Source organism: Salmo salar, chromosome 11, assembly GCF_965601325.2.
Source record: "Salmo salar chromosome 11, fSalSal1, whole genome shotgun sequence".
NCBI classification, from domain to species: Eukaryota; Metazoa; Chordata; class Actinopteri; order Salmoniformes; family Salmonidae; genus Salmo; species Salmo salar.
The window spans coordinates 93454534-93481485 of NC_138301.1; the positions used below are offsets into that span (position 1 = coordinate 93454534).

Below are 26952 nucleotides of genomic sequence, written 5' to 3' on the forward strand. Positions count from 1 at the left end.
GCGTGCGTGCGTGTGTGTGCATGTATGTGTGTGTGCATTTGTTTGTGTGGGTGTTAGTGTGTGTGAGAGAGGAGATGCTCCCTGACTTTCTTCAACCTCAAACAGAGAAAGGGAAGCCTTTGTTGCATGCCTCTCCTATGTTATGTTCTCTCCCTGTGATGGCCTTTCCTCAACTCTGCATGGTCAGTCACGTCTTCCTCTCTGTCGCCTCATCTCCCCTCTGGTCCATCCATTTGTCCTGTCCGAGGAAAGGAATCCGATTTTCTCCTTGGTTGACTTGCTCAACTGCAGCAGAAAGCACAGAATGAATGATGAGCCTATTTTTAGCCAGTTTTCATTAGTCACAGTCAGCTGAACTTATGGCCAGCTCAGGCTCTTGTCAGGCTAGGAACAGCTAAAACAGATTTTTAATTGGCACACTGAGGCCTGGAAATGGTCCTGGAGTATCACAACTACTGTCTGTACTCAAGCAGCTGCAGTGGTGTAAAGTACTTAAGTAAAAATACTTTAAAGTACTACTTAAGAAGTTTTTTGGGGTATCTGTACTTTACTATTTATATGTTTGACAAGTTTTACTTTGACTTCACTACATTCCTAAAGAAAATAATGTACTTTTTACTCCATACATTTTCCCTGCCACCCAAAAGTACTCGTTACATTTTGAATGCTTAGCAGGACAGGAAAATTGTCTAATTCATGCACTTATCAAGAGAACATCCCCGGTCATCCCTACTGCCTCTGATCTGGCGGACTCACTAAACACAAATGCTTTGTTTGTAAATTATGTCTGAGTGTTGGAGTGTGCCCTTGGCTATCTGTAAAAAAGATAAAAGGAAATTGTGCTGCTTAGTTTACTTAATATAAGCAATTTGAAATGATTTATACTTTTACTTTTGATAAAATTGTGCCGTTTGGTTTGCTTAATATCAGCAAATTGAAATGATTTATACTAAGTATATTTTTGCATTTACATTTATTTTTGATACTTAAGTATATTTAAAACGAAATACTTGTAGACTTTTCCTCAAGTAGTATTTTACCGGGTAACTTTCACTTTTACTTGAGTCATTTTCTATTAAGGTATCTTTACTTTTACTCAATGTCACGATTCTCACCGACGGTGTCGCCCCCTCCTGCTCGGGTGGCACTCGGCGGTCGTCGTCACCGGCCTATTAGCTACCACTGATTCCCTTCTTTTTGGTTTTGTGCACCTGTGTTAGTTTGGTTAATTAGCGGGGCTATTTATGTTAGCTGGTCCGCTTCCGTGTTGTGCGGGATTATTACGATAGTGACGGCTCATGTTCGTGTCGACGCTATTTTACGCCGTGTGTATTTTCTCCCCTGTGTTTGGGAGTATTTGTTTTGTGTGAGTGTAAATTAAATACGCCACTACCCTGTGCTCGCTGCTTCCTGTGCCCCATTCCTTCACCACGACTGCCAACCCGTTACAGAATCCCGCACCACGAAAAGGCATGGAATCAGCAGGAGCAGCGGCCACCCCTCTTCCCTCGATGGAGGAACGCGTCCTCCACCACACTACGGTCCTCCACCGCATAGGATCCGCGATGGACCAGATGATGGAGAGGATGGACCGATGGGAGAGAAGTGGTCTCCTCTCTCCACCTCCGATGCAGCCACCTCCTCCTCCCACTACGTCTGGCTCAGGCGCGCTTCGTTTGGCGCTCCCAAGGGAGTATGATGGGGCGGCGGCTGGGTGCCAGGGATTTCTGCTCCAGCTCGAGCTTTACCTGGCCACCGTCAGACCTGCTCCCTCAGGAGAGGAGCGCTCAGGACTTCGCGTTGGAGTTCAGGACTTGGCTGCTGGGGCGGGGTGGAACGACAGGGCCCTCATAGACCACTATAGATGCAGTCTCCGGGCGGACGCCCGCAGGGAGCTGGCCTGTCGAGATGCCGCTCTATCCCTGGACGAGCTCATCGACATGTCAGTTCGTTTGGACAATCTGCTGGCTGCCCGCGGGCGTTCGGAGAGGGTCCTGCCCGTTCCACCTCCGTGCACCCCCGCCCCTACCCCTATGGAGGTAGGGGAGGTGTCTAGGAGTTTCCATAGGTGCCACGTTGGTGGAGAGTCCAGACCAGGTGTCCACCGTGCGCATTCCCCCTGAGTACGGCGATTTGGCGATCGCCTTCTGTAAAAAGAGGGCGACTAAATTACCACCCCATCGACGGGGGGATTGTGCGATAGATCTCCAGGTTAACGCTGCGCTTCCCAAGAGTCACGTGTACCCCTTGTCACAGGAGGAGACGGCGGCTATGGAGACATATGTCACGGAATCCCTGGGACAGGGGTACATTCGGCCCTCCATCTCACCCGCCTCCTCGAGTTTCTTTTTTGTGAAGAAAAAGGAGGGAGGTCTGCGTCCGTGCATTGATTACAGAGGTCTAAACGCTATCACGGTGGGGTTTAGTTACCCACTACCTCTCATCGCTACGGCGGTGGAATCATTTCACGGAGCAAAGTTCTTCACAAAACTGGATCTCAGGAGCGCATATAACCTGGTGCGTATCAAGAAGGGAGACGAGTGGAAAACCGCCTTTAGTACCACGTCGGGCCATTATGAGTACCTCGTCATGCCGTATGGGTTGAAAAATGCTCCAGCCATCTTTCAATCCTTTGTTGACGAGATTCTCAGGGACCTGCACGGGCAGGGCGTGATTGTCTATATCGATGACATTCTGATATATTCCGCCACCCACTCCGCGCATGTGTCCCTGGTGCGCAAGGTGCTTGGTAGACTGCTGGAGCATGACCTATACGTTAAGGCTGAGAAATGTGTGTTTTCCAAACGAGCCGGCTCCCATTACCTCACTGCTGAAGGGGGGGCCAGTGCGTTTGCGATGGTCGACGGAGGCGGACGGAGCCTTCAAGAAGTTGAAGACGCTGTTCACCGACGCACCCGTGTTGGCGCACCCGGACTCGTCTCTAGCATTCATAGTGGAGGTGGACGCATCCGAGGCTGGGGTGGGTGCCGTGCTATCACAGCGCTCGGGTACGCCATCGAAACTCTGCCCCTGCGCTTTCTTTTCGAAGAAGCTCAGTTCGGCGGAGCGTAACTATGATGTGGGGGACAGGGAGTTGCTAGCGGTGGTAAAAGCTTTGAGGGTGTGGCGGCACTGGCTTGAGGGGGCTAAACACCCCTTTCTCATCTGGACCGACCACCGAAACCTGGAGTACATCCAGGCAGCGAGGAGACTGAATCCACGTCAGGCAAGGTGGGCCATGTTCTTCGCCCGGTTTAGGTTCACTATCTCCTATAGACCGGGTTCCCTTAACACTAGAGCCGACGCGCTGTCCCGTCTCTATGACACGGAGGACCGGCCCATCGATTCAACTCCCATCATTCCAGCGTCTAGGCTGGTGGCACCGGTGGTATGGGAGGTGGACGTGGACATCGAGCGGGCATTAGTGTTGGAACCTGCGCCTGTGCAGGTTCCAGTGGGTCGCATGTATGTGCCGCTCGGTGTTCGTGATCGATTGATTCGATGGACGCACACGCTACCTACTGCGGGTCATCCTGGTGTGGCGATGACAGTGCGGAGTCTCAGGGGGAAGTACTGGTGGCCCACCTTGGCTAAGGACGTGAGGTCCTATGTCTCTTCCTGTTCGGTGTGCACTCAGAGTAAGGCTCCTAGGCATCTACCGAGAGGGAAGTTACAGCCCCTCCCCGTTCCACAACGGCCATGATCGCATCTGTCTATAGATTTCTTGACAGATCTTCCCCCGTCTCAGGGGAACACTGCGATTCTGGTGGTTGTGGATCGGTTCTCTAAGTCTTGCCGTCTCCTCCCGTTGCCCGGTCTCCCTACGGCCCTGCAGACTGCGGAGGCCCTATTTACCCACGTCTTCCGGCACTACGGGGTGCCGGAGGACATTGTCTCTGATCGAGGTTCCCAGTTCACATCCAGGGTCTGGAGGGCGTTTATGGAGCGGCTGGGGGTCTCGGTCAGTTTGACCTCCGGTTATCACCCCTAGAGCAATGGGCAGGCGGAGAGGGTGAACCAGGAGGTGGGCAGGTTTCTGAGGTCGTATTGCCAGGACCGGCCAGGGGAGTGGGCGAGGTACATTCCCTGGGCTGAGTTAGCCCAGAACTCACTTCGCCCCTCCTCTACTAACATGTCACCCTTTCAGTGTGTTTGGGTTACCAGCCGGTCCTGGCACCATGGCACCGGAGCCAGACCGAGGCTCCTGCGGTGGAGGACTGGGTACAGCACTCCAAGGAGACCTGGAGAGCCGTCCAGGACTCCCTGAAGGAGGCCAGTGGATGGCAGAAGAGGAGTGCTGACCGCCACCACAGTGAGGCACCCGTGTTCGTACCGGGAGACAGGGTCTGGCTCTCGACCCGGAACCTGCCCCTCCGCGTGCCCTGCCGGAAGCTGGGGCCGCAGTGTGTGGGGCCCTTTAAAGTCCTGAGGAGGATAAACGAGGTGTGTTATCGGTTACAACTCCCTTCCTATTACCGTATTAACCCCTCGTTTCATGTGTCTCTCCTCAGGCCGGTGGTAGCTGGTCCCCTGCAGGAAGGTGAGGTGCCGGAGGTCCCTCCACCCCCTCTGGACATCGGGGGGTCCCCGGCGTACAGCATACGGGCCATTCTGGACTCGAGACGCCGGGCGAGGGGCCTGCAGTACCTCGTGGACTGGGAGAGGTACGGCCTGGATGAGAGGTGCTGGGTGCCGGCGGAGGACGTCTTGGACCCATCCATGTTGAAGGATTTCCATCGCCTCCGTCCGGATCGCCCTGTGCCTCGCCCTCCGGGTCGTCCTCGAGGCCGGTGTCGGCGCGTTGCGGGAGCCGCGCGTCAGGAGGGGGGTACTGTCACGATTCCCACCGACGGTGGCGCCCCCTCCTGCTCGGGTGGCGCTCGGCGGTCGTCGTCACCGGCCTATTAGCTACCACTGATTCCCTTCTTTTTGGTTTTGTGCACCTGTGTTAGTTTGGTTAATTAGCGGGGCTATTTATGTTAGCTGGTCCGCTTCCGTGTTGTGCGGGATTATTACGATAGTGATGGCTCATGTTCGTGTCGGCGCTATTTTACGCCGTGTGTATTTTCTCCCCTGTGTTTGGGAGTATTTGTTTTGTGTGAGTGTAAATTAAATACGCCACTACCCTGTGCTCGCTGCTTCCTGTGCCTCATTCCTTCACCACGACTGCCAACCCGTTACACTCAAGTATGACAATTGGGTACTTTTTCCACCACTGAGCAGCTGTCACTCACAGTGTTTGCATGGGCATCAGTCCAATAATAATTTTTTACCTAGTTTAATATCTGTGAATATGTTTTCAGCGCTTTTGTGCGATTTAGATTAGGATAATATAAAAGACAAGAATGTCTAAATGGTTCATGAATATTGTATTTAAATGGCTGAATAGGAGTGCATTTTGTTCATTGCATTGCAGCTCCTTACATTTCAAAATAGGTTTGACCACTTCAGAGTTATATTCGTTTTTGGACCATTTCCATAAACTTCATGTCCACTTTGATTTCCTGAATAAACTAACAATCTAACTGATCTGCTCTCAGGTATAAACTAACAATATGTAACTGATCTGTGCTCAGGTATAAACTAACAATATCTAACTGATCTGAGCTCAGGTATAAACTAACAATATCTAACTGATCTGAGCTCAGGTATAAACTAACAATATCTAACTGATCTGCGCTCAGGTATAATTGCAACCATCGACACATGAACTCAGAAGATCATGCCACAGTATTTAGGAGGACGAGGAGACTTCGAGCTTTAACATGGCTTTGTGGAGAGCGTGCTCCCAGAAGCTCTATGGCCTAGTTGCAGACGGTTTCTCTCTCCATTAAACATTTATTACCATTAAATATTTATTACCGGGGAAACCAGGCCAGCCTTATAATTATCATAATCTCTTTCTCTCTGTGTTTTTCACAGTGGTGTAAAGTACTTAAGTAAAATATTTTAAAGTACTACTTAGGTCGTTTTTTGGGTATCTGTACTTTACTATTAATATGTTTGACAACTTTTACTCTACTAAATTCCTAAATATTATTATGTACTTTTTACTCCATACATTTTCCCTGACACCCAAAAGTACCTGTTACATTTTGAATTTTTGACAGGACAGAAAAATAGTCCTGCAATTCACACACTTATCAAGAGAACATCCCTGGTCATCCCTAATGCCCCTGATCTGGTGGACTCACTAAACACAAATGCTTAGTTTGAAAATTATGTGTGAGTGTTGGAGTGTGCCCCTGGCTAGGTTTTGACATTCTTACGTAGGTGTCATAAGTTCATGGCAGTGTTATGACCGTATTATGACACGTTATGCAAGTTATGTCAGCTGTTGTGACATGGTTATGACCGTGTCATAATGTGTTATGACCCTGGGTGTCAAGTAAAGTGTTAACTGTTCTTAGTGCCATTCTATGTCCGTCAGTACCCTGCGTTACCAACCATCCTATGAGAATGATAGACTTATGGACTTGTGGACTTGTTTACGTGCTGCTGTGCGGTTTGTTGCTAACGCTACTTTGCTACCTGCCAACTTTATGGTTTTAATTACCATTTTATATTTAAAAAAATTTGCTCGCTCGACTTTCTTCATTCAACTTTTTCACCCTGGATGCTTAATCTGGACATGGTTCTACAGGACCTCCACCAGCCGAAGCTAAGAAGTAACATTAACATTATGCCTTCTAATTGCAGTCGCTGTACTCATAATATACAGGAGAACAATCGCCTTACGGAACCCAAATCGGCTGCGCGTGTGCGCCATTGTGCATAAATGTATTTTGTCCCCTCACACCAAACGCGATCACGACACGCAGGTTAAAATATCAAAACAAACTCTGAACCAATGACATTAATTTGGGGACAGGTCGAAAAGCATTAAACATTTATGGCAATTTAGCTAGTTAGCTTGCACTTGCTAGCTAATTTGTCCTATTTAGCTAGCTTGCTGTTGCTAGCTAATTTGTTCTGGGATATAAACATTAGGTTGTTATTTTACCTGAAATACACAAGGTCCTCTACTCCAACAATTAATCCACACATAAAACGGTCAACCGAATAGTTTCTAGTCATCTCTCCTCCTTCCAGGCTTTTTCATCTTTGAACTTATATTGTGATTGGCATCTAAACTTTCATAGTATTTCCACGACAACAGTTCGTCTTTCAATCACCCTCGTGGGTATAACCAATGTGTCATAAGCGTTGTAATGATCGGACCAAACTGCAGCGGGGATGTGAATCATCTTCTTCATTTATTAAAGAAATGAACACTGAATAAAAGAACGACGAAAAACAGTCCTGTAAGGTACAATGACTATACATGGAACAACCACCCACAAAACAGCTGTCTCCAATTAGAGACCAATCACAAACAATACCACATAGAAATAGAAATACTAGAAAATCAAACATAGAAATACATAACATAGAACTAGCCCAAAAAAACCAACAACACAAAACAAACACACCCCTGCCACGTCCTGACCAACTACAATAACAAAATTACCCCTTTACTGGTCAGGACATGACAGTACCCCCCCCCCCCCCCAAGGTGCAGACACCGAATGCACCTTAACCATAAGACACCAACAACCCACAACAACAAAAAACAAAACTAAAGGGAGGGTGGCCACCGTCACCGACGGTTCCTGTGCAAACACCCCTCCTTCCCCAATACTCCCTCCTACGGAGGTGGCTCTGGTTCCGGCCTTAGTCCCCACTCTAACCTGTCCACCCCTTCTGAAGGCTCAGGGCTGTAGCCCACCGCTGAAGGCGCCAGACTGGCGGGCGACTCTGGCTGCGCCGGTTTGGCGGGCGGCTGCGCCGGACTGGTGGGCGACTCCGGAAGCGCTGGACGGGGCACTGTCGCCGGAAGCTCTAGACGGGGATTGCGCACTGAAGGCCTGATGTGTGGGACTGACTTTGGAGGCGCCAGACTAGTGACACGCACCACAGGGCTAGTGCGAGGAGCAGGAACAGGACGTACTGGACTGGGCAGGCGCACTAAAGGCCTGGTGCGTGCGGCTGGCTTTGGAGGGGCCAGACTAGGGACGCGCACCACAGGGCTAGTGCGAGGAACAGGAACAGGACGTACTGGACTGGGTAGGCGCACTAAAGGCCTGGTGCATGGGGCTGGCTTTGGAGGGGCCAGACTAGGGACGCGCACCACAGGGCTAGTGCGAGGAACAGGAACAGGACGTACTGGACTGGGCAGGCGCACTGGAGGCCTGGTGCATGGGGCTGGCTTTGGAGGCGCCAGACTGGTGACACGCACCACAGGGCTAGTGCGAGGAGCAGGAACAGGGTAAACTGGACCCTGGAGATACACTGGAGGTCTGGAGCATATGGCCTGCACAACCCTTCATGGCTGAGTGCTCCCCATAGCCTGGCCATACTGAGGAGCTTTCACCGATTGCACCGGACTTTGAATGCGTCTGGGCAATACAGTGCGCATTTCCGCATAGCTCGGTGCTTTCTTGATCCGTCGCTCCCCGTAATAAGCACGGGGAGTTGGTTCAGGCCTATTGCCTGACTTACTCCAACTCCCCGTGTGCCCCCCCACCAAAAAATTGGGGGCTGCCTCTCGCACTTGCTAAGCCCTGCGTATAACGCCTTGTAATGGCACCGCTCCGCCTTAGCTGCCTCCAGCTCCTCCTTAGGGCGCCGGTACTCCCCAGCCTGGTGCCATGGTCCTGCCCCATCCAGGATCTCCTCCCAGGTCCATGACTCTTTATAGTCCTCCTGCTGCTCCTTCCTCCGCTGCTTGGTCCTCTTATGGCGGGTGGTTCTGTCATAAGCGTCGTAATGATCGGACCAAACTGCAGCGGGGATGTGAAGCATCTTCTTGATTTATTAAAGAAATGAACACTGAATAAAAGAACGACGAAAAACAGTCCTGTAAGGTACAATGACTATACATGGAACAACCACCCACAAAAGACAAGACAAAAACCACTACTTAAATATGGCCTCTAATCAGAGGCAACGAGATAGAGCTGCCTCCAATTAGAGACCAATCCCAAACAATACCACATATAAATATAAATACTAGAAAATCAAACATAGAAATACATAACATAGAACTAACCCAAAAAACCAACAACACAAAACAAACACACCCCTGCCACATCCTGACCAACTACAATAACAAAATGACCCCTTTACTGGTCAGGACGTGACACAATGAGGAGATGGCACGTGGGTACCTGCTTCTATAAACCAATGAGGAGATGGGAGAGGCAGGACTTGCAGCTCGATCTGCAAGCCCAGCTTCAGACGCAATCGTTAGGCAAGGGTAATTTAAGTGTAGGAAAGGATGAAACAGCGTCTGTGCCACCAATAAGTACAGATAGTAGTATAAATCCCCTCGTAAAATCCCCGCAGACGGCCAATTTTCTCATAGCTTCTGGAAGGAAATGCTGTAGGAATGCTCAACCGATGTCGCTAATTCAGCCGACAGAAACTTTCAACCGGTTCTCCCATTAAGCAACGAGTCGGAGTCAGAGGCCAAGCCTTCTCTGGTCTCTCCTCCTCCCGTTATGGGGTCTGAGACGCCGAAGCCTCCCACCATTAGCTCTGACAAATTGAAATCCCTAGTCATTGGCGACTCCATTACCCGCAGTATTAGACTCATCCAGCGATCATTCACTGTTTACCAGGGGGCATGGCTACCGACGTTTTGGCTAATCTGAAGATGGTGCTGGCTAAGGCTAAAACTGGCGAGTATAGAGTATAGGGATATTGTTATTCTCATAGGCACCAACGATGTTAGGATGAAACAGTCAGATGTCACCAAGCGCAACATAGCTTCAGTGTGTAAATCAGCTAGAAAGATGTTGGCATCGAGTAATTGTATCTGGCCTCCTTCCAGTTAGGTGGAGTGATGAGCTCTACAGCAGAGTCTCACAACTCAATCGCTGGTTGAAAACTGTTTTCTGCCCCTCCCAAAAGATAGAATTTGTAGATAATTGATTTCTTTCTGGGACTCACCCACAAACAGGACCAAGCCTGGCTTGTTGAGGAGTAACGGACTCCATCCTAGATGCAGTCGCACCCCTAAAAACAAAAAACATTTGTCATAAGAAACTAGCTCCCTGGTATACAGAAAATACACGAGCCCTGAAGCAAGCTTCCAGAAAATTGGAACGGAAATGGCGCTTCCCCAATCTGAAAGTCTTCCAACTAGCTTGGAAAGACAGTACCATGCAGTATCAAAGAGCACTCACTGCTGCTCGATCATCCTATTTTTCCAACTTAATTGAGGAAAATAAGAACAATCCAAAAAGTATTTTTGATACTTTCGCAAAACTAACTAAAAAGAAGCATTCCCCAAGCGAGGATGGCTTTCACTTCAGCAGTGATAAATTCATGACCTTTTTTGACGAAAATATCATGATCATTAGAAAGCAAATTACGGACTCCTCTATAAATCTGTGTATTTCTCTGGAGCTCAGTTGTCCTGAGTCTGTAGAACACTGACAGGACCTAGGATCAAGGGAGACACTCAAGTTTTTTAATACTATATCTCTTGACACATTGATGAAAATAGGCATGGCCTCTAAACCTTCAAACTGCAAGCCCTATTCCAACTAAACTACTGAACGAGCTGCTTCCTGTGCTTGGCCCTCTTACGTTGAACATAATAAACGGCTCCCAATCCACCGGATGTGTACCAAACTCACTAAAATTGACAGTAATAAAGCCTCTCTTGAAAAAGCCAAGCATTGACCCAGAAAATACAAAAAACTATCAGCCTATATCGAATCTTCCATTCCTCTCAAAAATTGTAGAAAAAGCTGTTGCGCAGCAACTCACTGCCTTCCTGAAGACCAAGGCTCTGCATCTGTCCTCGTGCTCCTAGACCTTAGTGCTGCTTTTGATATCATCGATCACCACATTCTTTTGGAGAGATTGGAAACCCAAATTCGTCTACATGGTCAAGTTCTGGCCTGGTTTAGATATTATCTGTCGGAAAGATATCAGTTTGTCTCTGTGGATGGTTTGTCCTCTGACAAATCAACTGTACATTTCAGTGTTCCTCAAGATTCCGTTTTAGGACCACTATTGTTTTCACTATATATTTTACCTCTTGGTGATGCCACCCGGAAACGTAATGTTAGCTTTCACTGCTATGCGGACGATACACAGCTGTACATTTCAATGAAACATGGTGAAGCCACAAAATTGCCTTCCCTGGAAGCCTGTGTTTCAGACATAAGGAAGTGGATGGCTGCAACTTTTTTACTTTTAAACTCGGACAAAACAGCTTGTTCTCGGTCCCAAGAAACAAAGAGATCTTCTGTTGAATCTGACAATTCATCTTGATAGTTGTACAGTCGTCTCAAATAAAACTGTGAAGGACCTCGGTGTTGCTCTGGACCCTGATCTCTCTTTTGACGAACATATCAAGACTATTTCAAGGACAGCGTTTTTCCATCTACGTAACATTACAAAATCAGAAGCATTCTGTCCAAAAATTATGCAGAAGAATTAATCCATGTTTTTGTCACTTCTAGATTAGACTACTGCAATGCTCTACTTTCCGGCTACCCGGATAAAGCACTAAATAAGCTTCAGTTAGTCCTAAACACGGCTGCTAGAATCTTGACTAAAACCAAAAAATGTGATATATTACTTCAGTGCTAGCCTTCCTACACTTGCTTCCTGTTACGGCAGGGCTGATTTCAAGGTTTTACTGCTAACCTATAAAGCATTACATGGACTTGCTCCTACCTATCTTTCCAATTTGGTCTTGCGGTGCATACCAACACGTACACTATGGTCACAAGACAGAGGCCTCCTTATTGTCCCTAGAATTTCTAAGCAAACAGCTGGAGGCAGGGCTTTCTCCTATGGAGCTCAATTTTTATGGAATGGTCTGCCTATCCATGTGAGAGACGCAGACTCGGTCTCGACCTTTAAGTCTTTATTGAAGACTCAAGCATTTCGCTACACTCGCATTAACATCTGCTAACCATGTGTATGTGACAAATAAAATTTGATTTGATCTCTTCGGTAGGTCATATGATTGAGTGAGACGCAGACTCGGTCTCAACCTTTAAGTCTTTATTGAAGACTCATCTCTTCAGTAGGTCCTATGATTGAGTGTAGTCTGGCCCAGGAGTGTGAAGGTGAACGGAAAGGCACTGGAGCGACGAACCGCCCTTGCTGTCTCTGCCTGGCCAGTTCCCCTCTCTCCACTGGGATTCTCTGCCGTAACCCTATTACGGGGCCTGAGTCACTGGCTTACTGGTGCTCTTCCATGCCGTCCCTATGAGTGGTGCGTCACTTGAGTGGGTTGAGTCACTGACGTGATCTTCCTCTCCGGGTTGGCGCCCCCCTTGGGTTGTGCCATGCGGAGATCTTTGTGGGCTGTACTGGGCCTTGTCTCAGGATGGTAAGGTGGTGGTTGAAGGTATCCCTGGTTGGCCCTGTCCGGGGGTGTCGTTGGATGGGGCCAGTGTCTCCCGACCCCTCCTGTCTCAGCCTCCAGTATTTATGCTGCAATTGTTTATGTGTCGGGTGGCTAGGGTCAGTCTGTTATATCTGGAGTATTTCTCCTGTCTTATCCGGTGTCCTGTGTGAATTTAACTATGCTCCCTCTAATTCTCTCTTCTCTCAGAGGACCTGAGCCCTTGGACCATGCCTCAGGACTACCTGGCCTGATGAGTCCTTGCTGTCCCCAGTCCACCTGGTCGTACTGCTGTTCCAGTTTCAACTGTTCTGCCTGCGGCTTTGGAACCGTGACCTGTTCACCGGACGTGCTACCTTGTCCCGGACCTGCTGTTTTCAACTCTCTCTCTTAATCGCACCCGCTGTCTCTAACTCTGAATGATCGGCTATGAAAAGCCAACTGGCATTTACTCCTTAGGTGCTGACCTGTTGCACCCTCTACAACCACTGTGATTATTATTATTTGACCCTGCTGGTCATCTATGAACGTTTGAACATCTTGGCCATGTACTGTTATAATCTCTACCTGGCACAGCCAGAAGAGGACTGGCCACGCCTCAGAACCTGGTTCCTCTCTAGGTTTCTTCTTAGGTTCCTGTCTTTCTAGGGAGGTTTTCCTAGCCACCTTGCTTCTACATCTGCATTGCTTGCTGTTTGGGGTTTTAGGCTGGGTTTCTGTATAGCACTTTGTGACATCGGCTGATGTAAAAAGGGCTTTATAAATACATTTGATTGATTGACTTATTTACATGTGTTCCTGGCCTGTCTGTCCTCCTGTGGGGGTGAAGGACTCACCTCTGTGTCCCTTTGTAGCTCTCTGTCATGCAGTTTCTGCTGGGTAACATTGATGACCCTTCATGTTGGAATCACTTATGGCTTGTGTGAAACCTCTTAAGAGTTGTCATATTTACAACAGTTATGATGTAGAGAACCATACAGATATGGGAATCTTATTATTATTTATTTTTGGATATCATGATATCCTTTTGGTCATAATCTGATCTCAATTATCATCACTTTGATAAGTAAACAAACAAGCATACACACATCACATACGTAATACAAGCATGAATGCCCACAAACATTTGAATGCAGTTCATATGGAGCACCAGGCACAGTATGTGGAGGCTCAGTCCATTAAGTCCAGTATATAGCTCAAATAGCCTTCTGCTATTTCCGCTAAATAGGACTACAGCTCTGCAAAGACTTGTAACAGAAAATTGCACACACTCCTCTTGACACACATGTCCATAGCAGAGAACAAGTTAAAAAACACACTTGACGATATCTTGGTTTGGACCTCGTGCACAAAGACCATAGGCTCTCACTTTTCTGAAATGTCACAAGTAGCTTTGTTCACAGAATGAAACTCAGCTCCTTCACTTTGTGAGTCAGTCAGCTATTCTGATCATTATCCAAACTCAAGTACTGGCTCCAGCTCCACTCTGCCTCTGTGTTGCCATGGTGATGGACGCTGCGTTGGTGGGTGCCGTGGTCTGCAGTCAGTGTTTGACTGGTGAAAAAGGGCAGATGGTGAGTCAAGGACTGTCCAGGGTACTGTCCTGTACCCCCCTCACTCCACTGACCCATACCCTGGTTAGTAGTGTAGTGGCCATAAAGGGGGTAACTGTAACCCAGGTATCCAGGGTAGGTTTTGGAGCACGTGGGCAGATGGACAGGGGACATTCTATAGTCCTGGGGCATGGCTGGAGCCAAGGGGGTGTGTCCCATGTCCCTGACATGGCCAGGACTGTTAGTCTTGTGCCCAGGGACAGTGGCTACATCACGGAGGTGAGACTCATAGCTGCGCCTGCCTTTGCAATCCTCCATTGCAGAAGGTGGAGAGGGAAGTCTGCCATGCTCAACAGATCTGGAGAGAAAAATAAATATGGAGCGGGTTACTTATATGACTTCTTAGTTGTTATTGTCATCAACCCACATACAGTATGTGAACTCAAACACTCGCTGACTCAAAGTGTCACTTTTAATTGCACAGTATGGAGGTGTATTCTGCACCATAGAGTGCCTGTTAAGTATAGCACAGAGTCACTGAGTTTTCTTTTGGCATAATGGGTCATGATTCTGAATATGAACCTGTGTGGGTGTGCAGGCTGTTAGAGTGGGGATTCGCCTGTATGTTGGGTTTCACCTCCAAAAAATTTAAGTCAAGGTATGCTTTACAATCTAGTTTATAATGCTACAATGTTGCGCTTATACATGCATGCGTTTGTGCCTGGTGGTTGTACAGTACCTGCATGGTTGGTAGGACATAGATGCAGGGCCAGGCACCATCTGCTCCTCAGTACTGTAGTCCTGTCTGTGGTCGTGGAGCTCCAGTATTTCAGTGTGCAGGCTGTGGCTCTGGGACGGGTCCTGTTCCATGGCCCAGGGGGAGAAGAGCTCCTCCTTAGCCGACACCATGTTCTCTGTTGTTCCCAAGGTTATCCCCCGTTCTGCTGGCTCACAGTCTAATGTTGCCCTTTGGAGGTCTATATGGGAAAAGATTGTGGATCTATGAGACTGCCTATAGGTCTATGGGCTGGACAACCTTTGACATTATACAGATCTGACCAATCTAATCTTACTGTATAGAGTTAAGATTCATACTTGAAGGACTTTTGAATTCTGTTTCTCTGTCTTGTTTGGCTTTCTTCGAAGCATTTCCAGGACTCTTGTTGGATCGACACCTATAAAATAAAAGACAATAAAAACTTGTAAAGCACGTCTCCCCAACTCACACGCACGTAGTGTTATAGTTCTATTGATCCCTACCTCTTGCTATGAGTACGGGTGTTCTCCCCTTTGAATCCTTTAGCAAAGGGGTTGTGGTCAATCTTGAGTTTAGCGATCTGAAAGCAGGAGTGGAGATGAAGACATCAGATGGGGTTACACCCATTCCCAAAGAGCAAGTTAATTATGTGGGTGCGCCGTTTGTATGTTCTTAATACATGAGTTGATAGATGGACCTTAGTGTTCTGGTAGGCCGTGACTGCAGTGAAGGAGGTCTCAGGGAAGGAGAAGTAATGGAAGTGTCCCCAGCGCACACTGTGCAGACTGTCAGCCTGGACCACAGAGAAGCGTGGGATGTAGCGATGCATAGAGTGCAGGATGATCTGAGGAGAGAACAGACACCACTAATGAGTCAGCAAATAATGTTGTTTACAGAAATGACAGCTGTCTACTCTCAGACTGTGAGAGGTTGGGGGCTGGGGATTCAGTAGAGAAGGAGATACGTGTTCTTACATGGCCGTGCTGGTCCAGTGTGTGGTTGGTGAGTTTGAGCTTGAGGAAGGACACCGATTGTTTCATCCAGTAGGAGCCCGGGGTGGGGGAGTCTGGATGCACATACGTCCGACAGGGGAGCTGGGGCTCGGCTTTCCCAGCCATGTCCCACTGGCCTTTATTCCACTACAAAGACAGAGAGAAGGGGGGAGGGGACAGGCGTTACTCAGGTGTGAAACGTACCACAAGACAAGCCTCAACACGTAGACACTCCACAAAAACTCACATACCCCCAGTCTTTACACTGATATATATATAAGGAATCTGTGGTGCATATTATTGCAAGCTTGAACAGTATCCTGTAGGTATGTATATAATTGCATATAATCTACCAACATATATATATGAACTGCTATAGCAAAAGAAAAACGCTCCTCTCTCTCTGGAGCATATGGTCAAAAGCAATGTGTACTGAGGGGAGGGCCAGTGGATGCATGGAGGGGGTATTGCTCCCCATTCACTTTGATTGGAGTGGGGGGGGTTTGCTAAATGGCTGAGGCTGAACCTCCAGCCGGGGGTAGAAAAACAGGACGTAGTAATGGTCTTTGATATGCAGTGTGTGTGGTGATTGGCTGGGTGTGGGCGGAGCACCGTCTGGACTGTATGCTGGATGCAGACTGACTGCAAGCTTGTCTTCTACTTAATCTCCTTATGTTTCCTTTTAAATCAATGCCTGACTATATTCCAAACTGTGACACATTGTGCTTATCTAATTGGAACTTTCCCAGTAGAAATGTATTGTAATGTGTGTATAAGACATGATATATCAATCAAATGTATTATCAATTAAATGTATTATCAATCAAATGTATTATCAATCAAATGTATTTATAAAGCCCTTTTTACATCTGCATATGTCACAAAGTGCTATACAGAGACCCAGCCTAAAACCACAAACAGCAAGCAATGCAGATGTAGAGGCACGGTGGCTAGGAAAAACTCCCTGCAACTGAGGCATTATATAAGGATGGTGGACATGTTGCTTTTACCCTGTATCTGGAGTTGTCCACCGGAACCATTTCCACCATGAGGACATAGTTGGTATAGGGTTGGAGTCCAGATATACTGACGTTGCAGTGGGGAAACATCCTCCTGATACATACAAATGCACACTAATTGTATTATCCTCTCAATTCCTGATCACAACTCTATGCGCTCTCTCAAAAAAAGCATACTAGCAACAGATACACTTTCACAACATTGGTAAAGCTACAATATGGCATGAAACGCGGGTGAAAGGTACTTTGCAGTGAACACACCATAGCATAGAATGTGTTTAGTAGATTTACACAGATCAAAAATGATGGTGAAGGATATAACAACAATTGTACCGGCCATGTTTGGTGATGATCATCTCAGTCCCCAGGTTGTGGAAGGACTTCCAGAGGTCAGCCTTCTCCAGGATCATCCTGACGTTGCCTTGGTGGTAGGGGTCAGCTGTAGGGGGGGACGGAGTCATCATGTTGGGCCTCGGCTCTGGAGAGAGAGAGGGGGACATGGAGCCTTATAGAGTGGACCAGTGCTGGAGAAACCCTTTGTACACAGAGATTTCCACAGACAATGCAACATTTCAACTATGCAATAGACTTGCTGTTACTCTCTTGCTAGACCCCTGACTGACGTAGCAAAGGTTGAAAAAGTGATACTTACCAGAGATATGCTGCATTGCCTGCACGGTTCACCACAATGGTCAAAGAGAATATCAAGATCAAATTCCTTATCCAAATGTGTGTGCTGATATCGCTGCTGTCAGACCCACATCGCTGTGAGAATACTGTGAGAGGAGCCGTGGACTTAGTGGTGGTCCTTGGATCATGAAAAGTTTCGTATCAATCTCAAAACTTTCCTTTCCATATCCTTAACTTGTGGAGTTAGAGGGGCTGACCTCTGGAGTTCATTGGTCAGCCCAGAAGGGGAATGGCCGTGAGGACAAAGTGGGTGTGGTTACAACAGAGTGGTGTGCCTGGTTTCGAACCTTTGAAGTGTCAGACAAGGGGGTGGGAAATGGTGGGGGTGGGCATACTGTGCTGCTGTGAAGAATTAGCTGCCTGAACGTGACCTTTTGTTTCTAGAAATCACTGTTTAAATAAAGTATGTATACTTTTCAAATAAACTAATGTACCTTTATTTAGCTATGCAAGTCAGTTATTTACAATGAGGGCATAGACCGGCCAAACCCGAACGACGCTGGGCCAATTGTGAGCCGCCCTATGGGACTCCCAATCACGGCCGGTTGTGATACAGCCTGGAATCAAACCAGGGTGTCTGTAGTGATGCCTCAAGCACTGAGATGTGGTGCCTTAGACCGCTGCGCCATCTGGGAGCCTCATTTACATTGACCCCCCCCCCATTAGTTTTTTTACACTGCTGCTACTTGCTGTTTATTATCAATACATAGTCACTTCACCTCTACCAACATGTACAAATTATGTCGACTAACCTGTACCCCCCACACATTGACTCGATACCGGTACCCCCTGTATATAGCCAAGTTATAGTTTTTTTATTGTGTTACTTTTTATTATAATTTTTTACTTCGTTTATTTGGTAAATATTTTACTTAACTATTTCTTGAACTGCACTGTTGGTTAAGGGTTTTAAATGGGGGAGTGGGGGGGGTTGAGTTATCTCCGTCCTTGACAATGGGAGGCAGTTCTGGCTAATCATGGCCGATGGCACCCCAGGCCTGGAGAGGTGCCGTATGGGGCCTAATGGGGCTGGCACAAGTGGCCTGTTAGCCTGAAAGGACAGAGGGAGGGGATGGGGGGATGGATGGAGGCTCCAGGGTTTCTGATGTGTGATAACCCCACCGCAGGGCCCTCCATTCTGGCTGCTCTGATCCCGTGCGGCCCCTGTCTGGGTCTGGAGCACCCTCCTGAGCCCCGGCTGAGATCCACACACATGCTAAACACACCCAGAGAGCAGTGAAGGAGTGACGGTCACACAGCCCAGGCACATCCTATCTGAATTTCAGACGCAATCATCATTGAGGTTTGAGAGGACTCCAGAAGTTGGGTTTGAGTCTATGTTGTGCATACTGTATTTGTGTTAATTACTCTGTGATAAACTATTACTGCACTGTTTTGGAGCACATGGCCCAGATTGGTGAAAAAGTGCTTTGAATAAACATTGTTTCAATTCTGAATAGGTTACTGTGTCTGTGTGTGGACATTGTATGCAACACTTTTCATAGCACAAGGGTAGAGGGTGAGGCCTTTGTATGTGGTAGCTTTAGTGGCTATTGTCTCAAGAGTTAGTATAGGGATATAATTCAATTCACACAGTGCTAAATGGAATCTCTCATAGGGATACAACAGAGGACGTATAACAAATGCATGACTCAAACTTTGTATGTCAGTGTGAAACTCATTGTTGCAGAAAGCTTAGTATCTCTGTTTCATTTTGCACCTTCAGCTTTAAGAATGTTCCAGATGGGAAAACCTGGATGACTCAGGCAGGCCTAAATACTCAGGTAAAATCAAGGTGTGTTTGTGTGCGTGCACATGCATATCTGTTGTACAATAGCCTCGGAGAAGTTGAAGCACATCGGAGTGTTCAATTAGGCCCATCTACCTTCCAGACTGACATGCAGAGACACATCCCTACCGCCTAGATCAACCTCAGCCTGGAAGGTGGAATTCTGTAGGCCTATGTACCTGAAGTGTAGGTTTTCCCCATGACCTTTGCAACTATGATACAGTATGCATGGCAAAAAAATTGTGTTGGGACCGTTTAATGTCAAAGAAGTTAGACATTGGCTTAATAAAGCAATAGGCCAATATACCACGGCTAAGGGCTGTTGTTAGGCATAACGCAACGCTCGACTTCATCTCAGGCCTAACAACACCTGTGCCAATACATCCTTCAAACACCGGCTTCTCTGGCATTCTCTGGTCTCTTCAGATGAAGTTTCTCTGCCGCAGTGGGCATCTCTGTGGGACTAGCTCACCCTGGTGGATTCTGGTTGCATGGCAACCTATTGGGCTCAGCTGCTTCTGGCTCCCCACACATGCAATTCTAATAATGTGGAAAATAATCACTCGACAGATAAGAACACGTTGAACCACTAGAGGGTACTCTAATTTCTCCTATAGATTATACATTGGTACTCTAATTTCTCCTATAGATTATACATTGGTACTCTAATTTCTCCTATAGATTATACATTGGTACTCTAATTTCTCCTATAGATTATACATTGGTACTCTAATTTCTCCCATAGATTATACATTGATACTCTAATTTCTCCTATAGCTTATACATTGAACAACTCTGGTATTTACTTCCATATCAACACCTCTGTTAGTAGGTAGCATTTAGCCTTTGACTGCTCAATAGCACATTCAACATTATAATTGTGTTTTATATTTGAAAAGTTGAGAGAAGTCAGTTCTGGGGCTTGATCATTTATTATGTGGATGAATACTTTTCACTTTAAATGAAGGATTTTATTCAATGCAAGTAGAGAGAAAACCTATTTTTGAAGCAAGATTGATTGGAAAAGCTAAATTGTTTGTGTCAGTGAAGACATAGATACCTTACAGTATAAAACTTAAATAAGAACATCTGAATGTCTTACAACACACTGCTTTATAAGGTTGGCTGTAGTCGAGAATTGAATTAAAGATTTTCTAACTTAAGTGATGGAAGTATGATTTTATTTATCCACTTTAGAACAGCGCTGTGTTTAGGATCCAGACTAGTTAGTGTAAAATGTCATTTTACTGCTGTCTCAGCTCTAGGTTTGATGTCATTTGCGTTCAATCTAATGTGAAGGCAATTTATTTTAGTGCCCCCTTCTCTGACCCAGTCATCTGATATACAGTCATGACCGAAATTATTGGCACCCTTGATAAAGTTGAGCAAAATAAAACACTCAAATAAATCATACAAATACTGAGCTATATTGCTACACACACTGACTTTGCCCTGGTACCTCACCCCCTAAACACACACACACACACACACACACACACACACACACACACACACACACACACACACACACACCACACACACACACACACACCACACACACACACACACACACACACACACACACACACACACACACACACACACACACACACACACACACACACACACACACACACACACACACTATCCCCTGCACCTGTCCTTTTGTCACCGGAGAGAGCTACTAGTCCAGTGTTAAACGTGTCCCTGGCCCTGAGCCAGCCCCAGCCAGTGTATTGTGTCTGTACTGAGGAGATGAGAGGGATGGGGAGGGACGGAGTCAGACAAGGTGCTGCTGCACCACAGGAACGCTGCCAAAAGGAACTCAGTGACCCTCCTCTTCTCTCTCCTCCCCGCTCTGCTCTGCTATCTGGATAAGATTACACAGCACCACCATCGCCATGCTGATACCACTGAATTACCCATCAGGGAGAGAAGGAAGATCAGGTCATGGAGGAGTAAATGGAAAAAGTGGAGCAAGTGAGGAAAATGATGAAAAAGATTAGAAAGGAGAAAAAACATCAAAACAGAGGTGGAGGAAGAGGTGAAGAGGGAAGAGATAAAAGCAGAAACAGGCAAATACACAAAAAGGTGTTTTCTTTATTTGTTGTGTCAGACTGTTGTGCCCTTAACACAGGGCTTCACCAACACCTACAGTGGGACTGTGACACTCCACAATAGTGTGTGTGTGTTTGTGTGTTTGGGTGAGTGGACAAGGCTTGTGCGGGGGGGAGGGACAGTCACTTTTTTTCTTTCTCCTCTTGATGTCTCCAGGCTGGCTTACTTCTTAGCTTTGCCCTGGGCAGCCACGGCCTCCATGGCCTTCTTCACAGTCTCAGCGTCTCCCAGGAAAGCCATGGGCTTGACGGGCTTCAGGTTCGCGTCCAGCTCGTACACAATGGGGATACCTGTTGGCAGGTTCAGCTCCATGATGGCAGCGTCTGACATGCCTGACGAGACAGACAGAAAGACGTGTTAGGAGTGAGCAGAGGATAGTGTGGGAAATCAAGACTGGTCATTCACATAGAGGAAATTCACATAAGGCAATGTATTTGACATGTGTATTCCCAGTGGAGGGGAAGTACAGATCCTCAAAGGCTGGTATATTTCTTAACTACTACCACCTTTGACAGGGGAGGTCGTCCATACTCCTCTTTCAGGGGAGCGCTAGGGGGGCCACTAAGTAGCTTGTTTCAGCAGACCTTACCTTTCTCTGCCCTTTCCCTCTGCCCTCTTGTCACCCCCTCTCCCTCTGCAACCCTGCCACCCAGCAACCCTGTCTGCATCACCCCGGTCCCACCACTCCTGGAGAATGCAGAACCTTTCTGCAGAAAGGTCGTGTCAGTAACGGGAACCGCGCCCATGGCCTTTTCCACTGTGTCTGTCTGAGCTCCAGGGAGAGAGCCCAAGCTATTTATAGACTCCTGGTTATCTGGAAATGTGCCTTCAGAAAATATTCACACACCTTACGTTTTTCCACATTTGGTTGTGTTACAGCCTGAATGTTTTTACACAGTACCCCATAATGTCAGTGGAATTATGTTTTGAGAAAAAAATATATATTCATAAAATAAAATAAATAAATGTCTTGAGTCAATAAGCATTCAACCCCTTTGTTATGGAAAGCATAAATAAGTTCAGGAGTAAAAATGTGTTTAACAAGTCACATAATAAGTTGCATGGACTCTGTCTGCAATAATAGATTTTAACATGATTTTTGAATGACAACCTCATCTCTGTACCCCACACATACAATTATCTGTATTGTCCCTCAGTCGAACAGTGAATTTCAAACACTTATTCAACCACAAAGACCAGGGAGGTTTTCCAATGCCTCGCACATTCCTGCATTGTCTTGGCTGTGTGCTTAGGGTCGTTGTCCTGGCGGAAGGTGAACCTTCGCCCCAGTCTGAGGTCCTGATCTCTCTGTACTATGCTCCGTTCATCTTTGCCTCAATCCTGACTAGTCTCCCAGTCCCTGCCCCAGAAAAACATCCCCACAGCATGATGCTGCCACCACCATGCTTCACTGTAGGGATGGTGCCAGGATTCCTCCAGACGTTACGCTTGGCATTCAGACCAAAGAGTTCAATCAAACCAGAGAATCTTGTTTCTCATGGTCTGAGAGTCTTTAGGTGCCTTTTGGCAAACTCCATGCGGGCTGTCATGTGTCTTTTACTGAGGAGTGTCTTCCGTCTGGCCACTCTACCATAAAGGCCTGATTGGTGGAGTGCTGCAGAGATGGTTGTTCTTCTGGAAGGTTCTCCCATCTCCACAGAGGAACTCTAGAGCTCTGTCAGAGTGATCAGCTCCCTGACCAAGACCCTTCTCCCCCGATTGCTCAGTTTGGCCGGGCGGCCAGCTCTAGGAAGAGTTTTGGTGGTTCTAAACTTCTTCCATTTAAGAATGATGGAGGCCACTGTGTTCTTGGGGGACCTGCAATGCTGCAGACATTTTTTGGTACACTTCCCCAGATCTGTGCCTTGACACAATCCTGTCTCGGAGCTCTACGGACAATTCCTTCGACCTCATGGCTTGGTTTTTGCTCTGACATGCACTGCCAACTGTGTGACCTTATATAGACAGGTGTGTGCCTTTCCAAATCATGTCCTGTCAACTGAATTTACCACAGGTGGACTCCAATCAAGTTGTAGAAACATGTCAAAGATCATCAGTGGAAACAGGATGCACCTGAGCTCAATTTCGAGTCTCATAGCAAAGGGACTGTTTACTTATGTAAATAAGGTATTTCGGTTTAAAGAAAGTATACATTTGAAACAAATTCAAATAACCTGCTTTTGCTTTGTCATTATGGGGTATTGTGTGTAGATTGCTGAGCAAATGTTTTATTTCATCCATTTTAAATAGTCAATTTGGCTACTACATGATTCCATATGTGTTATTTCATAGTTTTGATGTCTTCACTTTTATTCTACAATGTATAAAATAGTAAAAATAAAGAAAAACCCTTCAATGAGTAGGTGTGTCCAAACTTTTGACTGGTACTGTATATATATACAGTTCAAAGGTTTGGTGTCACTTAGAAATGTCCTCGTTTTTGAAAGAAAAGCACATTTTTTGTCCATTAAAATAACATCTAGTTGATCAGAAATACAGTGTAGACATTGTTAATGTTGTAAATGACTATTGTAGCTGGAAACGGCACATTTTTAGTGGAATATCTACATTGGCGTACAGAGGCCCATTATCAGCAACCATCACTCCTGTGTTCCAATGGCACGTTGTGTTCGCTAATCCAAGTTTATCATTTTAAAAGGCGACTCCAGGATGCTGGCCATCTAGGCAGAGTTGCAAAGAAAAAGCCATATCTCAGACTGGCCAATAAAAATAAAATATTAAGATGGGCAAAAGAACACAGACTGGACAAAGGAACTATGCCTAGAAGGCCAGCAGTCGCCTCTTCACTGTTGACGTTGAGACTGGTGTTTTGCGCGTACTATTTAATGAAGCTGCCAGTTGAGGACTTGTGAGTCATCTGTTTCTCAAACCAAACACTCTAATGTACTTGTCCTCTTGCTCAGTTGTGCATCGGAGGCTCCCACTCCCACAGTTTGCCCTGTTCTGTGAAGGGAGTAGTACACAGCGTTGTACGAGATCTTCAGTTTCTTGGCAATTTCTCACATGGAATAGCCTTGATTTCTCAGAACAAGAATAGACTGACGAGTTTCAGAAAAAAGTTATTTGTTTCTAGCCATTTTGAGCCTGTAATTGAACACACAAATGCTGATGCTCCAGATACTCAACTAGTCTAAAGAAGGCCAGTTTTATTGCTTCCTTAATCAGCACAACAGTTTTCAGCTGTGCTAACATAATTGCAAAATGGTTTTCTAATGATCAATTAGCCTTTTAAAATGATAAACTTGGATTAACTAACACAACGTGCCATTGGAACACAGGAGTGATGGTTGCTGATACGGTAATGAGCCTCTGTACGCCTATGTAGATATTCCATAATAAATCAGCCATTTCCAGCTACAATAGTCATTTACAACATTAACAATGTCTACCCTGTATTTCTGATCAACCAGATGTTATTTTAATGGGCAAAAAATGTAATATATATATATATATATTTATGTGACTGGGTGCATGTGGTGTACCATACTATGCCTACAGGCCCAGCAGCTGTATTTTCACTGAGCCACAGTCAGCAAACAGTTAGGTGAGTAACTGTAATGTCATGAGTGTATAGCAGTGGCTATGCATCTGTTAGATGTGTGAGTCATGTGATGTTTGACAACATGCCACGCTGGACATTCCTTGTGAAACATGAACTCTAACCTTTTCCCTGTACACCCTCTGCCACTTCCTGCCCCCCCCCCCCCCCCCCCCCCCCAGCCACTGCAGCAGCCCATAATACCAACCCTCTAAGTGTTTGACAATTCCGCGGAGGCTGTTGCCGTGGGCAGCGATGATGACGTTCTTGCCAGCCTTGATCTCAGGTGCGATGACATCATTCCAGTAGGGCAGGGCACGGGCAATAGTGTCCTTCAGGGACTCACATGTGGGCAGCTCCCCGGGCTTCAGGCCCTTGTAGCGCCGTGACTGGTGGGAGGACAGAACAGCATGTTGGGTTACACTGCTCAAATGTATCATCACAAAAGCAGGTGTGATGTAACATCCTAGAGGGTTGCAAATGAAACCTGGCAAAGTCTACGTAGTACCTCAAGCAGTACATGTCAGAGGAAGTCACCCAAGTCATAGACTGTTGTCTCTGCTACCTCACGGCAAGCAGTACCAGAGCGCCAAGTCTAGGTCCAAAATGCTCCTTAGCTTCTACCCCCAAGCAATAAGACTGGTGAACAATAAGACTGCGCCCCCCCCCCCCCCCCCCTTTGTTTTTACACTGCTGCTACTCGCTGTTTATTATCTATGCATACTCACTTTACCCCTACCTACCGGTACCCCCTGTATATAGCCTCGTTATTGTTATTTAATTGTGTTACTTTTCATAATTTTTTACATTTTTGTTTATTTAGTAAATATTTTCTTAACTTAACTTAACTTAAAACTGCATTGTTGGTTAAGGGCTTGTAAGTAACCATTTCATGGTAAGGTCTACACCTGTTCCATTCGGCGCATGTGACAAATAACATTTGATTTGATTTGATTTCTACAGTGCATGTTTTGGCTCATACAAGTAACAAGTCTTACATGAGAAGTTCTAGAATTTCATCCAACACTGTTCCATCCATCCAATGCTGTTTTACTTCGACTAACACCTGCAAGTCTTAGTCTTGCAGGATCTCCTAAGCAAGTCATACATCTCCTGAAATTGACTGGTTTCCTTGTAAAATGGGAACATATTCCAGGGGTAGTTGCACGCAACATTTTAAAATAATGTGCCAGGTGTTATTATTCTATGTTAGCAGTCACAGACCTAAAATGTGGTTCACAAGTCTGTTTTGTGTAGTACTATTATTCACCACCACCGTCACCGGCCTCTTACTTCACTGATGATCTTGTGGAAGGCGTGGTCGTGTTCCATGGGGGGAGGGGGGGTGTCAAAGGAACGACGCCAGATCTTGACCTGCTCCTCTCCGTGCTTCTCGGCTGTCTCGGCCTTGTTGAGACCTGTCAGGCCGCCGTAGTGGCGCTCGTTCAGACGCCATGTGCGGTACACGGGCAGCCACATCTGGTCTGTGCCTTCCATGATGGTCCACAGGGTCTTGACTGCTCGCTTCAACACGGAGGTGTGGCAGATGTCAAACTTCATTCCGGCGTCCTTGATGGCCTTGGCACCACGTTTGGCCTCTTCCAGGCCCTTCTCGCTGAGGTCGGCATCAAACCAACCACAGAATTTGTTGTACTGGTTCCACTCACTCTCGCCATGACGGACGATCACCAACTTATGGGCAGTAGTCATGCTTGCAGTGTTGCTTTAAATTCCTTTACCAAACACACGAGACACGGCCCTCCCTTATGGTACACACACACTCTGAGACCAACAGCCCCGAGCGACTCCCCACACACTCTTTTTATAGCATTCTGGAATGAAGCCCTGCGTAGCAGCCGGGCATAAACTGCTCTCCACCAATGAGGGAACTTCACCCCCTGATGGACAGCTAGGCTCAGCCAATAGGGCAGGGCCTCCCATGGACTGGAGGGACATGTCCCAGCTGGGAAGGCCAGAGGTCAGGGATTGAGCTAAAATAGCAACATGACTTTTAAACCGAGGGCTGTGAAATAAAAGTGTAAAGATCAGAGTAAGCTGCT

At 46.7% G+C, this 26952-nt stretch overlaps 2 protein-coding genes across 2 annotated transcripts; both read right to left on the reverse strand.

The window, feature by feature from the left end:
* Positions 1–13356: 13356 nt before the first annotated feature.
* Positions 13357–17404, reverse strand: LOC106563169 (T-box-containing protein TBX6L). Its single transcript, XM_082957565.1, has 7 exons — positions 17389–17404; positions 17070–17214; positions 16728–16830; positions 15700–15864; positions 15347–15569; positions 14708–14945; positions 13357–14326 (listed from the first exon to the last, which is right to left on the reverse strand). Exons 1-7 carry the CDS (start codon positions 17402–17404, stop codon positions 13852–13854), a joined length of 1365 nt encoding a protein of 454 aa, XP_082813691.1. The 3' UTR covers positions 13357–13851.
* A 3893-nt stretch (positions 17405–21297) lies between these two features.
* Positions 21298–26659, reverse strand: LOC100194644 (phosphoglycerate mutase 2-1 (muscle); the record flags this gene model as incomplete). The annotated part of the gene is given in 3 exon segments (NM_001139729.1): positions 21298–21665; positions 25101–25281; positions 26186–26659. Coding segments are annotated over 3 exon segments (768 nt in total). The 3' UTR covers positions 21298–21495.
* Positions 26660–26952: the final 293 nt, after the last annotated feature.